The 19,078-nt window shown below is 31.0% G+C and overlaps 2 protein-coding genes across 2 annotated transcripts; one reads left to right on the top strand and one right to left on the bottom strand.

Annotated features, from left to right (window-relative positions):
• Nucleotides 1-1,216: 1,216 nt before the first annotated feature.
• On the top strand, nucleotides 1,217-2,921 carry LOC108778604 (uncharacterized). Its single transcript, XM_018545829.1, has 5 exons — nucleotides 1,217-1,478; nucleotides 1,554-2,005; nucleotides 2,093-2,337; nucleotides 2,444-2,630; nucleotides 2,721-2,921. The coding sequence occupies exons 1-5, from the start codon at nucleotides 1,217-1,219 to the stop codon at nucleotides 2,919-2,921; spliced, it is 1,347 nt and encodes a 448-aa protein (XP_018401331.1).
• A 973-nt stretch (nucleotides 2,922-3,894) lies between these two features.
• Nucleotides 3,895-7,992, bottom strand: LOC108779031 (protein RCC2 homolog). The gene is made up of 4 exons (XM_018546365.1): nucleotides 7,599-7,992; nucleotides 6,283-6,523; nucleotides 4,994-5,841; nucleotides 3,895-4,489 (listed from the first exon to the last, which is right to left on the bottom strand). Exons 1-4 carry the CDS (start codon nucleotides 7,803-7,805, stop codon nucleotides 4,319-4,321), a joined length of 1,467 nt encoding a protein of 488 aa, XP_018401867.1. The 5' UTR covers nucleotides 7,806-7,992; the 3' UTR covers nucleotides 3,895-4,318.
• Between the last annotated feature and the right edge of the window lie 11,086 nt (nucleotides 7,993-19,078).

The following is a 19,078-nucleotide window of genomic DNA, read 5'->3' as shown; positions in this document are numbered from 1 at the left end:
GTGTGCTAATTTGTAGGTTCCATAATATGTATCTTTTATTCAAAATATATACGCGCCGAGAAAGTGGTGAGTATATATTTTACAGACATCTTAATATTATTATATACGGCAATGATATATAATGTATCCTAGAATTCGTGTATATGGAATGGAATTTTCTGCCGAAAGAAACAATTTTTCATCTTTTGGCAAAATTACATTCAAGTAATAATGAATTTAAAGTTAACGAAATTTAAAGCGCTCTAAATTACGAAATTAAAAGTAATGTGCACCGGACGTATATATATTATGTTACTTTTTCTCTAAAGATTTCGAAATAACTGTACATGATATCTAAATACAACTATTTAGAATAACTTACACTTAACAGCTTATTTAATAACAAATAGTATATCAGAAGTCTTTTAATTGATATCTCTGAAGCAATAATTCAAAGTGAAAAATAAGTTCATATTCTCTAATAAATCAATTAGAATATTAATATTAAAGCCTATGGCACACGGTGCTTGTTTTCCTGCTGGATTGCTAGCTGGATTAGAATCTTGCCACCGTATTGGCTGCGGTGCTGAAAGTGCCAATATCGCGGCCAATCCGATGGCAAGAATCTGATCTAGCTAGCACTCCAGCAGGAAAACAAACACCGTGTGCCGCTGGCTTTAGAGACAAGTTTGTAGATCCAAAAAATACTGTCTAAAAATATGGATCCAAAAAAGGCTAATTAAATGTTTTGAAATACATGCTCGCAATACAAGCCTTTCTTTTATATACATACCATAAATAGCAAAGTGATGTCAAAATGACAGTAAATAACGTTAGCTTATACTGTCTGTGTGAGTGTTTAATCTGAATAAAATCTACATAATTTAGTTGTAAATTCACATTTAAGTAAATGTTCAGTATAGTGTCCTCCTCCTCGATTTTCCTGTAATTTTGTAAATTTGTATATTCATGCGTAGATAATATATTTTTAGAAGGAAAATCGTTATCGTTCAAATCTCGCTTTCATATTATTTAATTGTCAGTAAGTAAGAATGGAAAATAATAATTAATGACATTTTACAACTGCGTATGCACATCTGTGATATTATGAACAATAACCAATCCAAAACAATTGCTAAAATGATTAGCTTGCATTTTGACATTTGTAATATCTTTTTGTAAAATGACTTAGCACTTAGCTACTTTCTTAATTTGTATGATTTCCATCTATTTGAAAATGTCAGATATGCAAAATACAACAGAAGAAGAGGCGTTATGTGAGACAAAGTTACATATAAAATTGACAGATAAAGGAATATTCATCTACGGTGGATGGAGTAGTGATAGATTACTCAATTTACTAAAGGACAAATTCTTGCGACGTAACAATATTAAATTGTATGATGCACAATACGATGTGTCAAGCGATGAATCATTACATTTTATTATCCATAGTGGAATGTATAATGAATGTATTTTACTAAAACTAGAAGAAAAAGGTATCAAGATTTTCTCATGAGAATTCTATGCACTTTGTTATTTATTGTTCGATTACATTGAATAGTAAATTTTAGGCATGTCACCACAAAGTATTGTGAAAGCAATGAAGTATGGTCTCCTCAGACTCACTTCTGAGGAACTGAAATATTTCCAAGACTTTGGAGTAGAAATAAACGCAGATACATGGATGAAAAAACTTGACGATAAATTTATTTGGAATCTGGCTGCCATTGGATTAACTGAAGATCAATGTTGGATTATTGTTACATGTGGACTGATGTCTCAAGATAAAAATATATTGTATCGGCTTTTATCGAGTGGCATTGATGTTCCAGGAATTTTAAACTGGCAGGGAAAAGTTAAGCCAGTTTCACCAACAATAATCCGTTTTCTGAAAAAGCTTGGGATCGATGAAGACACTTGTAATTATATAAAAGAGAATGGTATTGATGATGAGGCTGAAGATATTCTAATTGATCTTGGATACAATGAATATAAGAAAAAGGAAGCTTTGGAAGTAACCGAGGTGTCTTATGTCTATAATTGATTTCAAGGAATATTAAATAATGTAAATAGAAAAATGAATCTGTTTTTAAATTGAAATAATTAACAGGAAATATTATGTCACTGCGATTTAACGATATTAGAATCATACTCTACTTTCCTAGAAGAAAAATTCCCTGACACAATATCTGATAACTCATTGAAGTCATCTTGTTCTTGTAGTTTAGATGAAATAATATTTTCAAATATTTTTGTCACAAGCATGCAGTGCAATTCTGCTTTGTGTCCTTGTTATTTGAATTTATTGCCGAAAGAACGAGCTAGTAAAGCTCTGACAAGAAATGATTATTTGAAGTATACATATATTTTATGACTTTTACAACTACATTTTAATGAATTTGCATAAAATAAGCATAATAATGTAATAAATTGTATAATGCGTATATAAATGTATATATAGACAAAATGTGTTGGTGCCACTATCATGGGCGATAAGCAGAGCTTTGAGATATTGTCCATCAGATCCTATACATTACATAGCCCATCAACTGCTACGTTGGAAGTATGGAAATGTCTCACAAGAGGAAGTACGTGATGTTCAAAAATTTATCGCTTCTAAGACGCTACTGATAGATCAAAAGCTTATGGTAAAAAACATACATTTGATCTTTTTATTAATATAGAAAGCATCATTTTTAGTTTAAATAGTTTATAAGATATATAATTTTGCTAAATAGCAAGAACGTAAACGTGAAGGAGAAAACTTTATTAGATGCTCAAATAAAACTGTAGTGAAAGATATTGCTTGTGTCGTATGTTCAGACCAACAGAAATTGTATCGCATTAAAGAACGTTATTGGAAATGTACAAAAATGCCAATGTGTGATCGGCTTTTACAGCAAACAAAAATTAAGTATGCAAAAAAAGTGATACACTGAATAAGAAAAAATAAAATCTTTTAAAAATTAAAACGAATATTTTTTCTTAAAAGTTGCTAAATAGGACAAAGATCTTCGATGGAAACAATTTCTTAAAAAATTCGTTTATTTCATATTTGGACTTGTACATTCATCGCAAGTTTATCAGAAGAATATTTCAGTGCAGAAGTTGCACGAGAGTATTACATGGAACGGAATGGAATGAATGTCTGACATCACAATAAAAGATGTTCGTAATACATCCTGGCAGTGATTAGAATTATAAATTCATTAATATACATCAGATACTGAACGCATTTTCTGATTTATTCTATTTTATTGTGTGTCTCGATCAAACATTTTTAATGTATCTACTATAGTAATCTCGTACAACACATATATGAGAGAAATGTGTTATACGATTTATCTTAAAAGAAAGACTTAAAATACGAAATACGTATAGTCAGTCGCCTGTCAATTTGGGATTCCCTCTCTAAACTAGTAATAAAAAAAATTACGACTTCCACAGCTCTTTTTTTATCACTTTAAAATATAATATTCATTATATAAAATGTTATATGCATAAAAATACATAATTAAAAATAAAATTAAATATATATATACGCTTTCAATATACGCGACATTTTGTATTAAAAAAAATTAAATTATCTTCCTATGTAGTTAAAACACATACCAAAATTTAATTCACATACAACTGTTAAAATATTACCTTAGTTGAATAATGAATTACTCGCGTTAATCCTATTCAGGGATTATCCCTGCATTTGCATTGTAAAAAACGATTCCTGCAGATGTAATGATTCAGGTACTACTGTGATGAATCAATTATATAAACTATTTGAATAGGTAAATTTATTAAGAAAGCGATACAAATAAAGGCAGTTACTGTTGAGCTCTATGATTTCACTTTCCAATTCAACTTCTTCATATGTATAACTATCTCCATTCCGATGAAAATTACGGCAAACTTCAATAAAATAGCAACGTATCAAAATATATTTTTGTATCTATCTTGTTTGGTCTATTATCCTGAGCTGCTAACAGAATGAGTTTCAAAATGTTACACAGATCGACTTTTCGCTCGTTAAGTAAAAACTGGAAGTACAAAGTGTGTGTGTGTGTGTGTGTGTGTGTATGTGTGTGTACATATATATGCATATATATACACACACACACATACACACATATATATATATATTATAGAATAATATCTAATCCTATATCTTTTCTGGACGTTTCGTAGTGACTACTACTGTCATCGATCTCGGATGTCATCGATCTTGTTAAAATTCGTCAAAACGTAGCTGTGGTTCATTGAAGGAACGAGAATTTTCTTTTCGATTCGATCATTTGTAGTGATGCAATAGAAACTCGTTTATACAGTCGAAGAATATACTTTAAACAGAATAAACCTGGAGCTTATTAATCTTGGCTCTTTCCTCTTCAGTATCGTCTCGGCAGATCATAAGCGTGTGAGATAGACCACATGTAACGGCAGTAATATATAAACCTTCCAAGGCTTTTACTTCCATCGGAGTCGTCGATGATTTTCGCATTTCACCAAAACCCTAGAAGAAAAATTACATGTTAGGAAATAATGTGACTAATGTGATTTGTGTGATTCCATAGTTTTTGAATGCTGTAAAATTGGATGTTAGAGTAGTTTCTTATCAAGCAAAAGATTTTGATTCTTGGAATTGCCTCGCATATGGTTTATGTATTAATACATATTAGAAAAATATTCTACTGATAGAGAGAGAGAAACAGCACAGACAATGAATTTCTCAAAAGGATGAGTTAATTATAATATTGTGACGTTCCTTAGAAGTCAGAAATTTCCAAATAACAATAAATAAATAATAAAGATTTCAAAATAAGTCTGGTTCAAAATAGAGATTGGATAAGCAATCCCTTCCCATAAATATTACAAATTATATCGAAATTAATGAAGAAGATGCATGTAGGATTTCAGTGCTTTCATATAGATGGCAAGATTTGATTTAATTGTATGCTCTATCAAAGAAGAAAATTGATGATATTCTAAATATATTTCTAAAATATCAATATCTTACCAATTCTCCAAACGTAGGACTGGCGCCCCAGGCAATAACGGAGTCATCGGCCGCGACTACTACGCTTGTCTGTGAACAACCGACGCATCGAATCTCCCAACCGGACAGATCTTGGATAGGCTTGGGATACATGTTAGCTTCGCCAGTACGCTTAGTCTGGCCAAACATCAGGGCGGAGCCGTGTACGTTGATCGCAATGCTATATGTACTACCGCAATGTACCGCACGGACACCGCGAGAGGGTGGCTCCAGAAATTTAATTAAACGCGGTACCAGCTCGTCGCGTTGCTCGTTGTGACCCAGACGACCAATCCCACCGAATCCCCAGGAGAACGCACGGTTTTTGCTGTCAATTGCAACTGTGTGATAGTGACCACAGCTGAAATCTGTGATCTCAACACGATCCAATGGCGTCGCATGGCCATCCTTACCCCTTTCGACGTATAAAACGATTCGCTTAGGTACTTTTTCATAATGAAATGCCATTTTCGTATTCGTGACGAAATATTTGCCATCAGTATTATGGCCCAGAGCGCCATACTCTGGGCATCCAAATGAGTGCAGACCGCCCTTGATATCCAGAATCATCGAGAACTCTGCGCCGCATCCTACTTTCACTATCGGCGGTCCGGAATATTTTACTTTGGTGGCAGTTACAATACAAGGATCGTTCTTGCCGATTCCACATTGGCCCAACTTATTGTCGCCAGCGGCAAAAACTATTCCACGACTTGTTAAAAACAAGGTATGGTTACGTCCACATGATGCTCCTATAACCGTGTGTCCTTTTAAAGCTTCGACCTCGGTGGGTTCATCACGACGTTTTGTGTCTCCAACACCCAATTGACCTATGCAAAATTGTTCAGCCTCAACAATAATAATATCGATAAAATAAGATAAAATCAGCGATTGTATTTAAATTTGTAATATATACAAATTTATATACACTCAGATGCTAATATATGTATATTGATCATATTATTTATTGGTCAAACTTTAACGTGCCTAGAACACTGAATATAAAGTTTTATTGAGCCATCATTTTGTGTCAGTGTGAAATCTACACAGACTTATAAGTCCAATAGTAAATATTCTGAATTTGATTCCAGCCTATGCCTCATGTACACTTTGATTTTATAAGAGATTTATTGCAAGTTTGTGATTGAAGTGCAAGATGAATAATAACCCACTTTGGGAAAATACACATTTCAATGAGAAAAAAGAAAATAACAATGTGATATACATTTGTGATATCACAGTATTTGTATACAGAGATACATATCGCTTACCTTTATCGTTTCTACCAAAAGCCAAACATCTATTATCTTCAGTGACGATAATGCTGTGGGATGCAGCAGGACCGGATGCAATTAGTCGTACTTTTGCGTCATTCAAGTTCTTAAAAGTATGCGGTGTCCACAGGCTACGTCCTACATTTGCTTTTACTCCTTTAGGCGGTGCCTTGCGACCAGCCATTTCCCAATTAGTAAGGCCACACATGAGCAATGTTCCAGGTTTGCCCCATCCACCCTATAATATGAAACAGATTTTATGAAGCTTGTTCTTTTTAGCTAAACTTCTTGCACATAATTGATCTCTTCTTCTTTTTTTCTCTTATATAGAGAGAAAAGCAGAGAAGAAAAAGGAACTGTGCTTCAAATTCAGATAAAACAGACTTATAATTATTCTCCTTGCTCTCTGATGTATTTCATTCAATACTTTCTATAAAATTTCTATAAAGTTCAATATGAATTTGACACATATACTAAATTTAATAGGAGTTAGAAGTAACATAACAAAATGCTGATAAAAGGATTAATTTTCTCTTTCTAATTTAACAAATCCTACAATATTTAACAAAGTTTATAGAGCAAATATGAAAAGAAGTAGAAAACCACATTGATCACAACAATTGAAATGCAATTTAATGCCTATATTTATAGTCAAGCCTTACATTTAAGGTTTCCTTAAGTTTATTTTCCAATGTTCCATGAATCATTTTATTGGCTACTGAGCATTTAAAGATAAATTTAAGGAAGCCTTAACTATAAGGTTTTATTATCTTTCTTATTTATTGGTTCCTGCCTCTGTAAATAATAAACAATACAGCCAGAAATCTGACCAGAAGGCTGTTCTTTTTAGTTGAACTTTTGAGCAGTTCATCTTTTCTCTTTTTCTCTTCCACGTAGAAGACGAACTGAGCAAAAATTTTGGCTAAAAAAACCAGACCTTACGAATAAGGGCATAAGTGTTAACAATACACTTATAGCATATTCGATTTAATGACTCGACCCGATTCTGAGTCAATGGTCTATTCCGTTTAACTGCAAAAGAAGAGCTAAACCGTGTAAGAAATACAGTTAAAAAGAACAGACCATTGACTCAGAGTAGGGTCGAGTCAGTAAATCGAATACGTTATTAGATATTTACGTACTAATTTGTTTAAATATTCATATTACGATATCGGAAGGTGAGACAATAGCGACTGTTAATACGGGACAATCGGCTCTCATTTGTTCCGAACGAATAGCCGTCCGCGTTGCGTTGCGAGACCGGGCGCGTCGTCCGCGCGGGTACAGGGGGAACTGATACGAAGGCTCATCACCTCTGGGGCCGGCAGTTCAGGCATGTTCGAAACGTCCGCAAGCGCGTCCTCGACTGCGGCGTCCTCGCCGTCGGCGTTGGAGCCGGCCTCAGCATCGTCGACCTCCGAGTCGTGCTCGCTGGAAATATCCTCCTCGTCGTATTCTACCTTGCGCGACTTGGGACGGCTCTTCGCCTTGCCGCTCGCGGCTTTTCGCTTGCTCGACATCGTCGCGACCGGGACGCGTCGTGTTCGTATATCTGGAGTAAGCGTCGCGCGATCCTTCCTCCACCTTCCACCTGCTTTTCTTCTTACGCGGGTGGTAAGGAGTGTAAGGATCAGGTGAACTCTCAACAGTCTCAACAATTCTCGGCGGCGCTTTACGTTGCTGGCCCGCGCCGCGATGACATTTATCGATGTAATGGCGCTGAGGGAGCCGCGCCGCCCCGCGCCGCCGACAGCAAATCGACAACAAAAACGCGGCCACCTGGCGCTCAAAAATCATAATAAAACCATGCTCCCGCGATAAGTATATAGTATATACTTACGTGAATACACGGCGCGACACCGCAGTTTATGACTGTGAATCGCCGGGGGGCGCGCCCCGTGTTCCCTCGCGTTCCGCTCGGCCGGAATCCGCAGAATCGGACTCACTCGCGATCCGAGCGGGAAGATTCAACGGCGACGGCTTCATGATTGACCTTTTTCCGATCGTGATCGAAATTTCTGCATTATTGTAATGTTCCTGTAATAAAAGTCAAGGTAATGAAGTCATGATTTTTTATTTATTTCCAAAATCCGTTTAATATATAATAACAATCTCCAGCTAACGCTAAATATTCATAAAAAGTTCGATTTGTATTTCCAATGTCAAAAATTTCGGAAATATTTAGCGTTATCTGCGGGTCAAGACAAACGCAAATTTTAAATGAAAATATTTAAAAGTATTAGAAAAATTTGCAAATGAAATTATACAACTTTAATATATATACGTCTAATTCAATATAATTAAATTAATCGTTACAGTTCGAGAATTGTTTAAACAATATTCAACTGATAATTGAAGATTGCAATAGAAAGATTTAGAACATTATTTGCAGTATACAGCAATACAATTAAAATCGATCCGAGAAAGATCAGTTTTACGATGTTTTACAAAGTTAAATAAACTTATTTTCTAAAAACTTATCTCATTAGATCGAGTTATCGCTATTGCAAAAGGCCACAATCGCTCGGCACCATGTATGGTGTAAGTAGAAAGGTGAACCATTTGTGCATAATGACGGAGTCTGAAATCTTGACCAATCAGAGCTTGAGCATTTATGCAGCGCGCGGCTGTTTAAATGTTTCAGAAATGAAATAAGCGTAAGAGAAATGAATAAGTATGTGGAAATAAGACTGTCTAAAAGACAATTTGGAAAAAATATATTTATCCATTCAATGTCGCTGCTTACCAGTGGAGCAGAATTCGCTGAAGGAATAATGGGTATGTATGTATATTATATGTGTTACATGTAAAAGAAGTGCATGTAAACGCTTCGCTATAAATATAATCATAAAAATAAAAATGGAATACTATATAATGCATATATGAAATTAAATTGCGTTTCAACAAGTATCTTGCATGCACAGAGGAACACAGAGTGCAATGTTCCGTATCCTAACTGGAAAAAACAGCCATTGTTGATTGAAATATTGTATCATTATTATAGTTAGATTGATAGTTAGCTTGGAAGTGTAAGCAGACGTTTGGGTAAAAAAAGGTTTCCGTTCAGTCACGCTTGATACTTTTCTCGTTAGTATATTCGTGGATATAATATACTGCCGCTAAAAATCTGTAATTTATATACACGTACATATAATGTACAAATTTTCAGTACTGACAATATATTGAACATAGTCATACTGCATTATATTTTGATTTTATTAAATTATTGTGCTAATTAAAACCTTTTTTTCTTAAAAAAAAAATTTCTAAAAGCTTACTTATTGCTATGCTCTTATCTCGCACATCAATTATTATTTGAGAAGAGTGTAAAGATGAAACGGATCAGGTTTAAAGTTATAGTATATATGTTATCGTTTAATTGTTAAATATAGATTAAGCATTAATCGATTGTGTATAATAATAAAATAAATCTTAATAAATTACATTGATTGCATTTTTCTTCAAATTATATTATAGTAACACAATGAGAACATGATGATTATACGAATTTTCCGGCGGTTACAAAACATACGTAGAGTCCATCTCTATCCGCCTTTATTCGAGAGATTGCAACAGGAAAAAATAGGACATTGTAGCATTCACGGACTATTAATAAAAGTGAAATAAATAGAATTAGATTAATATGCAAAAAGTATGTAAGTAGTTGTAAATTTGTTAGTTAATTTAGAGGCTTTTCTATAGCCTTGCAAAAAATAAAATTGATAATTTAAAAAATCATATTTACAGATGAAATAAATCTTCTAATTGACGTAATTGGAATGGCACTTAAAATTTGTTAATTCTTTATTTCTTTATTTGTTTTGAATAAATTTTATAATATATATATACTTCAAAATAATTTTAATTTTTTTGTTCGAGTATCAAATTCAAATTTTTTTAAATTTGTATTTTCCTAAATTTTGAATGTTTTATTTTCGCGAAAATAAAATATTATTGCTATTTTAAAATAATGGTAAAATCAAAAGTGACTGGAAAATGATAAGGTTTCATTCACAAGGGAATCTTGCGAAATGTCAAATTTTGATTTTAATGAAACTTTGTGTATATGTTTATATATATATATATATATATACACACGTTACGTAAATAGATAAATTTAGAAAATATCAGAGGAAAATTTTAGAAAATGGACAACTTCATCGATTTCAATGATCTTGTTATATATGTATATTATCAAGGTCATTAAAATTGGTGAGATTACAATTTTTCTAAATTTTACTGATATCAATTAATGTAAAAAAGCGATTTTATAAGAGGTTTACGTAATTGGACTTAAAGCAATTTTTTTAGCTTTTTTGTTACATTTCAAAAACTATTCAAGACGTCAAAAAATGTTCATACAAAAATTTTACAATAAATTAAATTACCTTTATTTATCTACATCTATAATATTAAAAAAAAATAATTATTTAAAGAAATTTCAAAAAATCTTTAAAAAATTATTATTTGAAATTATATTAATAAATAAAATTTTATTGATTTTATAAATTTATTTAACTTATGTGTAAGAAAATTTCATTAAAAAATCAGAATTTTTGACGCTTCACGGGGTTATTCTCTTGTCAGATAGACCGATTACACAGTTCTATAAAAATTTTTTCCAGACTAAAGGAGACTAGTTATTTTTTATAGTTTTCTGGATGCTTAATACAAAGCTATAGTTTTCAAATTGCTCCAATATATATATAGATATATTGTTTATATAGAATGTCCCATAACTATTAATTAATATTTCAGGGAATGAAAGAGGATGATGTGTGGAACAATTTGAAAATCAGATTTGTATTCAGAGCGTCCAAAAACTATATAGAAAGTGACACTAGTCAGTTCTGACGTTTTTTTTTTTTATTGAACTGTATTGTAATTGAAATACTTACATTGGTAAACATGATTACATCGACGGGGGAAAAAAATGCGTTTACCGTCATTGGCTTTTGCATCATTATTAAAATAATATTTGTTCTCACATGATGATTGAGACTAGAATTGGGCCATTTGCCAAAGTATATTCCTTTACGAAAATCCTCGCCCTAAATGTATTTAAAATGGTCAATTTTGAGTTATATAATAATCGTTTATCGCATTATAAAAACTTACCGCACTTGTGAGAAAAGTGCCATGCCATGCGTATATAAATGTTTGAAGCAGTTTTATTACGGCATATACTAGAGACGCGGACACGTTGTAAAAATTATACTCCGGTAACTATTGTAAATGTTTAACGATTAATATTATATTAATGAATATTTGTATAATGCGTGCGATACCATCAATAGAGTGAAAAATTTGCAAGCACACAGTGCAGTTTTTGATTCTATATATTTTGTGACAGATTATGACTGCACATAGCACAATAGAGTAGAGGTACAATATATAAAATCAAACATCTCATAACATTTTGTAATAATGTGGTTACATACTGATATCAAGTCGTACATCAACGAGCAAAGAAGCACGGCATTGGTGACAATATGCCAAAAGATGATGGGTCCATAAACGTGCTCCAGCGTGTTGCGACATTGCAGTAGCTTCTGATGTTTTACTACACATATTCTCAGGAGATCCGAGAATCTCTCGGTGGACAGAGGATTCGTGACAGCGAAAGTCATGGCACGTATTGTCGAGCTAAATTGATAAACATAAAAGCCAAAAGCGCTGTCGACGCTGCACGCCGTCATGGTGCCGAGTGTTATTAGGCCTGTCTCGTAGAAGAGATGTAGATGATATAAAAAATTGTTAGGAATGGTCCAGAACCATCCCACTCCCCTGCTGAGCGGCAGGGTATAGTTTGTGGATAAATGAAGGTGGAGAAGATTGTGGATTATAAAGATATACGAAGATCCAAAAAATGCGAATATTACTATTACCAGGATGGCGAAATATGTATATGCCAGGGTATATATTGTGCGTAAAGGCGAAAAAATTATCGTCTGGATTTTTTCATTCTTCATAAGCTCCTCCTCGAAAAGATTATTCAGCGTTCGGTGATAATTTATCAGAGAGTCACGATTTATCATGAAAGTTACCACCTTAAAAAGATCAGAGATTCATATTTTTTTCCCGTGTAAAGAATAGAAAATACTTAAAGATTGATATAGTATTTTCAGTCAAGTGTTTTTTTAAATTTGTAATATTCGAAATTTAAATCAAAATTTCTTCCTCTTCTCGAAAGACGTTATGAAAGAATAATATTTATTGAAATAATGTTTATAAAAAGATTAATCATGATGTATTAGTCAAATGTGTTTCTTTTTTAACAAATTGTTTCTACTGCAAATTTCTATTTTATTTTATTCTATAAAAAAATCAAGTGATTTTGAAATAAATTTTAACATAATGTACATAAAAATATATGTTAAGAATTTATTTTTAAAATTAGTCGAAAAATGTAATTTTGCAAACTATTTGATTTATGCATGAATATTGTATTATATTATATTATAATAATCAGATATATTATATATATATATATATATATATACGTATATATGTACACATTACCTCTAGAGAGGAACGGAAGCCAATATATTGCTTTTGATGATTTAAATAAATTTTATTGAATTTTAATTTTACATAGTACTTCGGTATCTCATATAAATAATATTATAATTAATACCGAAATTTTCTGTTTATAATGAAGGAGAATTAAAAGGGGGAAGAGGGAAAGAAAATTAATCTTGAGTCGGCTGAAGCGTACTCTCTGTAATTGTTACAGATGGTTTTCAACAGTCTCACGGTATACAATATATTAATTTTTTTTAAATAAATTTTTTTCCAAACCGGAAGCTGATATATCTGTTTTGGAGTAGCGCTATCTTTTACATAGATCGATATCATGATGTAAGGATATGTTTCTCAACAAAACTCTAAGTCATCCGAAAACTTGCCGATCCTCAGGAGATTTTAATATACATTATTATAATAAATTAATTTATTAATATTTTTTTTACTGTATACATAGATTTATCATATACATGTAAATTATTTTTCTGATTGTGTCCTTTATGCATTAAATGCTATTTCCTTCTAGATCGTACCTTGAGAACGGCGCCAAGTCCAGTTATTGTTATGCCAACGAATTTCATCATAACTTTCAAGTTATGTCTAAGAATATAACACATATGCAAGCTCATCATTGTATATGAAATCATCGCCAAAAGTACACAAATTGACCAGTAATACATGGATTTGCCGGATTTTGTGGGCATGTACCAACAACCACAGATAGTGAGCAGAGTTTGAAGGAATTGTTGATATGTGCGATACGCTTTCATCTGTTTATTCATCATTTTAGTACCTGTATGTTTAATTTTATAACTTCCTACAGTTTTAATATTACATTAATATCAATAATAATAATTACAATTAAATCTGTTCAATAATATTCGAAGTATAATTAGTGACTGGCCCATCAATAATGTTAAGGTTTTAAATTTATGTTTATAAAAACTGGAACGAAGAAAAACTGGAGTTTTTCAATTTTATAATTAATAATAAATCACACACTTCAGTAACGTTATTATTATGATTTTGTTATGACTTATTGTTACAAACATTTTAAATTATATATTTCAAACGTTTAAAAATATTAGAAATTTTCAAACACTGGCACATTATATACATGTATATACAAAATCTGACAAAACATGTATGTTCTATTGAAATTTAATTCCACTATCATGAGCGCGAGTTTTAAAAACGAACTTTATTGTTAAAAAACTTTGAACTGAGAACTGTCACTGGAAATATCTGTCAATGTTTCTGATACGACAGTTTTACAGCTAATGGTACCAAGTCAGAGAAACAGATTTTACCTTCTACCTTGCTAAGCCACATTCAAACTGTTATTGAACGATTGCAATTTGTATTAGCGTTTCTTTGAAGTATTCTTTCATTGTCTATTATTCGCGTTGTCTATCGAGAACTTGAAAAATTAATAGCTAATCTCGTGGCCAATTTGGTACGTTATTCTATAGAATTGTTTGAAATGAATCATAATTTCGGTTTGTTATGACTGCAGACAACCTATAGACATAAAGAAAATTGCGCTTCAAAGAGAATGACAAAACGGATCGCGAGACAGTATGAGTTGTACTGCAAAACGCATTGAGATTAGGGTTATTTCTTCTCATTTATCTTATTAAAGGTAGACAGATTTACGATTCTCTTTTCGTATACGAGATACTCATAAGAAAAGGACTATTTTATTGATCATAATGTTGTTAGTATACCATTGTTAGAGAGAGAGAGAGAGAGAGAGAGAAAGAGAGCTTGCGCACGACATCGGAAGAATATCGATATGTGTATACGATTAGGGCTATAATGGAGATATAAGTAGAAGTCTGCAGGATAACAAAGGGTCTCGTTCAATCACGTATGCTTGTCACTTGTCTCTCTCGTAAATATATATATATATATATATATAGTGTGTATATATAATATACATTGTTAAATCTAAAGTGTCAAATTTAATTTAACGTGAGTCGTCACTGCTCCTAACACTAAATATATATCATCCTTTTATACTAAAACGATAATTAAATTCGACACTACACACACAAATTCAATAGTGTAGACGCAATAATATATATATAAATAATATATACAATATATGTTATATTGATATATTTTTTTTGTACATTTTACTAAATTTTACGCGCGCGCGCATCTCGATTATCTTTATTAAACATATGTGCATCAAGTTGAACTGATCGACGACGTTCCTCAATTTTTCATAAATTTATCTTCTTTAGAACAATAGAGAGAGGCAGATTTAAGATTATCTTTATTTCTGAGATAAAGAAGACTCTTTACACTGTCGATCGAAACATATCGTTGTATCGTTGTTAACAATATGTAATATTATTGATGATTTCCACTTGGATAACTTGAGGATATAAGCAGATGTCTGATGTCTGTATTAGTAAAAGGACTCCGCTCAGTCACCTGCGCTCGATAGTCATCTTTTATTCTTTTCTCGTAAGTATACATTTACGATATTGACATATTTTCCTTTTATATCAGATCAGTGTGCGATTTGAAAGCCTTTTATACTCATGATAATAATCAGTAAAAGTACGCTTTAGTTTCAATATACACATAGATTAAGCATTAATAGTATATAATAAAAGTGTGAATAAATTACATTATGATTACATTTTCTTAATTATATTCTTTTAATAACGTATAATAATTTTATATATACTTAATATTTTACGTAATATTTATGTTAAAAATAAATGAATTTTTTTATTAAGTATTTTTTACTTGGATATTTTTGTAGCATTTGGTCTGGATTGATTGGAACACAGCTTGTGACAAAGGATAAAAGACAATTATTTTTCGCAGGGATTTATATATTACTCTTCAAAGTGCTGGCATCCTATCCTTCTCTAAAGAATTAGATGTCGCTCTGGAATAAAATACAGTTGAACTCCATTGGTTCGATCATCTTCTTCTATTGACGCCATCAACCAATCCCGTCACAGTTTCCGTATTTCTTACTTGAGGATCTCCAATACTGTGTAACTGCAGAGAGAAACCTGAGAGCGGCCATACCCGGGATTTAGCTGTTACTTTATTTTGAAGCGCCTTTATGTCTACAAAACGTGGACATTGAATTATGTAGCCAATGTCCACGATCGTGTCGGCAATGTCCACAATTTTTTGGTTTGATTCTTCCCTATGTCCATGATTTTTTGGTTTGAATCTTCCCTATGTCCATGATTATCAATCCGTTAGCCAAACAAAGCAGACAACCAATCGATATGTCTGAGACCAAGTCAGAATCAGTTCTTTTTGGTTGAACTTTTGCACCAGTTCATCATTTTACCTTTTCTCTTCTTCTAGAGAAAAAAGGAAAAAATACGAACTGGTGCACACAAAACACGAATTTTATAATAATTGCAAAGCGGCATTCTCTGTTGAACACTGCAACCACTAGGCCGATATTTTATCGGTCGACAAGGCTTTTCAATGGTTGCAGAACAGAGTGATTCTCAGATCATCTATTCTTGAAAAGAAACGTATATATGTATATGAGAAATCAGAAAAATACTAATACAAAATTTATTAATGAGTTATCAAAAATAAAATTTTGAATTTTGTATATCTTCTAATAGAGAAATGAAAATTGCTGACTTTTAAGAAACTTGAAATCAAATATTCAAACAAATTAATTTCACGAATTTTGTCTTATAATACGTGTCTGTATAAAAATGGAATTAGGAAGTTGTTTTCTTTATGTTAACTTAGCCCGTTCTTACTAAATATATAGTTATTAGTAATTAGTACAAACGAGTTAGAGAGGCCCTCCACCCCCCCCCCGCCGATTTTATCGGCGGTCCTCTTTTCTTTATAAACTAGAACAATACAGGCGCGAGCTACGCACGCGCTATCAGCATTTGACATTATTAAAAAAAATATATACATAAGTAGTCAAAATGAGTAATCACTTATATTAAAAATAAATAATCATGTGAGTAGCTTGTAACGTAAAATCATATATTAAAAAATAATTTTCTTTTATCTTTTCTATATCAAGAAAATGACAGTTTGAAAACACTATCATTTCCACATCACCTTGCGGTAGATAGTATGATGCGTTTTTTTTATAGTGGTTTCCCCATTAGGCCTAATCCACTTCTCATATATTACCCTTTTATATTATTTTTTTCAGAGGATGTTATTAAAGATTTTAGGATGTTTTTTGAATACGTTTTTCAATAAACATAAGATGTGTTGAACATTTTTGAGATATTATACCATTATATCTTTTTTTCATTATACCTTTCACAGAGTGAAAGTAAGGATAAGGAATAATAAATAATAAACAATATATGCACAAAAATAAAATAATCAAATAAATTAATAAATAATTATTTTTTAAAAGAAATAAATATATATTTTTATTAAAAAGTTAAAACATTTAAAATTATTTATTTAATAACAAAGAAATAATAAAAATTAAGAATTTAATTATTCATAAATAAATTATAAATTAAAATTAATACAATGTTGCTTATGTAATATTATTTAAAGTATTTATGTAATACAAGTTTAAAAATACTTTTAACTTATAAGAACATTTTTCTTTAATTATTTTACTAATTTAAAAACTATTATAACCTTGACATTGTAATATTAGGATTTTTTAATATCATAAAAATTTACAATAAAAAAAGGTAAATACTGTACTTTTTAAAAGTAAATACTATAAGTAATATGTAAAGGCTCAAAATGATTTAAAATTAAGTAATAATAAATAATGCCTATATGAATCGACACAGTGTGACACAATTTATTGGAATTGTATAAATCATAATTAAATAATATGTAAAGGCTCAAAACGATATAAAACTTTAATATTATTAAGTACCTTTATGTTATTATTTTTTATTTAAAAAATAAAAGGAATTATTTATATATTTCTTTATATACATAATTTTTAATTTGTTTATTATCACGTTGACTACCTAGATAAACTTTTAATGCTTCCCAAGAATGTACTCTTGAAAAAGCAACATAAATCATTTAGCAAAAACGAGCTAAAGAGGCCCTCCACCACCCCCGCCGATTTTATCGGCGGTCCTCTTTTCTTTATAAATTATACTTATACTCGTAAAAAACGGACCATCGTAACAACAGCCTGTTTTTGCGGATAATTGTTGTTTTATATTTATATTTTTTATTTTCTTTATTTTTCTTTATTTGTTATATACTCGTACATCTTGAATACAATATTTAATGCTATCTTTGGATATAATACTTTATTCAATTTAATACATTAATAATTATAATATTTGTACAATAACTATGTGAATATTACAATGACAGTGACAATATATAAGAATAATAATATTTACAATCATAATATATACAATATAAATGCTGTAAAAATACATGAAAAATTATATTAAGAGAGAACATAATTAAAAAATTACATTATTATATATAATAAAATGGGATTATACGAAAACGTCGAAAATACGTACAAGAACACATAATTTTATCAAATGTATAGTTTCTAGATACAACAAATAAAATTTATATTATATCGTTATATACCCTAACAGTTTAATTAACGTATGATATAATTTATTAGTATATTTGTAAAAATTACAAAAATTAATTTGATAACATTTTTATCTGGACATAGTTTACATTAATTTTACATTACGCATCCAATACTATAAACATTTATTTACAATAAAATTAAATCACAATTACAAAATTAACGCGTTACACAAGTAATATCTGTATAATATTTTACATTGTTAAATTAAATTTCGATAAAGATTTGCTGAAAATACAATAAAAAATGTAAAACTATTAATTTATAATATATTATCTTCATATTTGCTAATTGGAACAGAATGCTGATAACTGAATAAAATTTAAAGTTTTATTCAATTTTAGTTCCTTCTTTCCAATTATCAAGTATTGTATGATATCTATGAATGGTTTCGTTTCACATATGGTGCGAATGATGTACCATTTCATCTTTAGTATTCGGTAAATGACAAGGATAAAATTATACATCTTGCGCATCGTGTGTGAAACGGAATAAGGACTTATATTTTCTCTTTACCTATATAATATATTAATTAGACTTTGCCTATCCGTATTTTTATTTTGTGCCTATTCGCCTATAAATAAGCGGGAAGACCTAAACGCGATACTAAACGAATAAGAAAATTTTAGAAATGTAAGAACTCGCAATTTAGTTTGCGAGTTCTTATGTTTCGACAATTTGGCCCTCCCGAAAGTGATT

The sequence above is a fragment of the Cyphomyrmex costatus genome, unplaced genomic scaffold (assembly GCF_001594065.2).
Source record: "Cyphomyrmex costatus isolate MS0001 unplaced genomic scaffold, Ccosl1.0 scaffold120, whole genome shotgun sequence".
In the NCBI taxonomy this organism is placed as follows: Eukaryota; Metazoa; Arthropoda; class Insecta; order Hymenoptera; family Formicidae; genus Cyphomyrmex; species Cyphomyrmex costatus.
This window is presented reverse-complemented; position numbering and strand designations above follow the sequence as displayed.

Excerpts from the sequence above, each read along its gene's own strand:
- LOC108778604 (XM_018545829.1), top strand. The coding sequence starts at position 1,217 with ATGTCAGATATGCAAAATACAACAGAAGAAGAGGCGTTATGTGAGACA. Across the intron at positions 1,479-1,553 it reads ACTAAAACTAGAAGAAAAAG|GCATGTCACCACAAAGTATT; the intron begins GTATCAAGATTT and ends AGTAAATTTTAG. Across the intron at positions 2,631-2,720 it reads TGATAGATCAAAAGCTTATG|CAAGAACGTAAACGTGAAGG; the intron begins GTAAAAAACATA and ends TTTGCTAAATAG.
- LOC108779031 (XM_018546365.1), bottom strand. The coding sequence starts at position 7,805 with ATGTCGAGCAAGCGAAAAGCCGCGAGCGGCAAGGCGAAGAGCCGTCCC. Across the intron at positions 6,524-7,598 it reads CTGAACTGCCGGCCCCAGAG|GGTGGATGGGGCAAACCTGG; the intron begins GTGATGAGCCTT and ends TTCATATTATAG. Across the intron at positions 4,490-4,993 it reads GTCCTACGTTTGGAGAATTG|GGTTTTGGTGAAATGCGAAA; the intron begins GTAAGATATTGA and ends TTTTTCTTCTAG.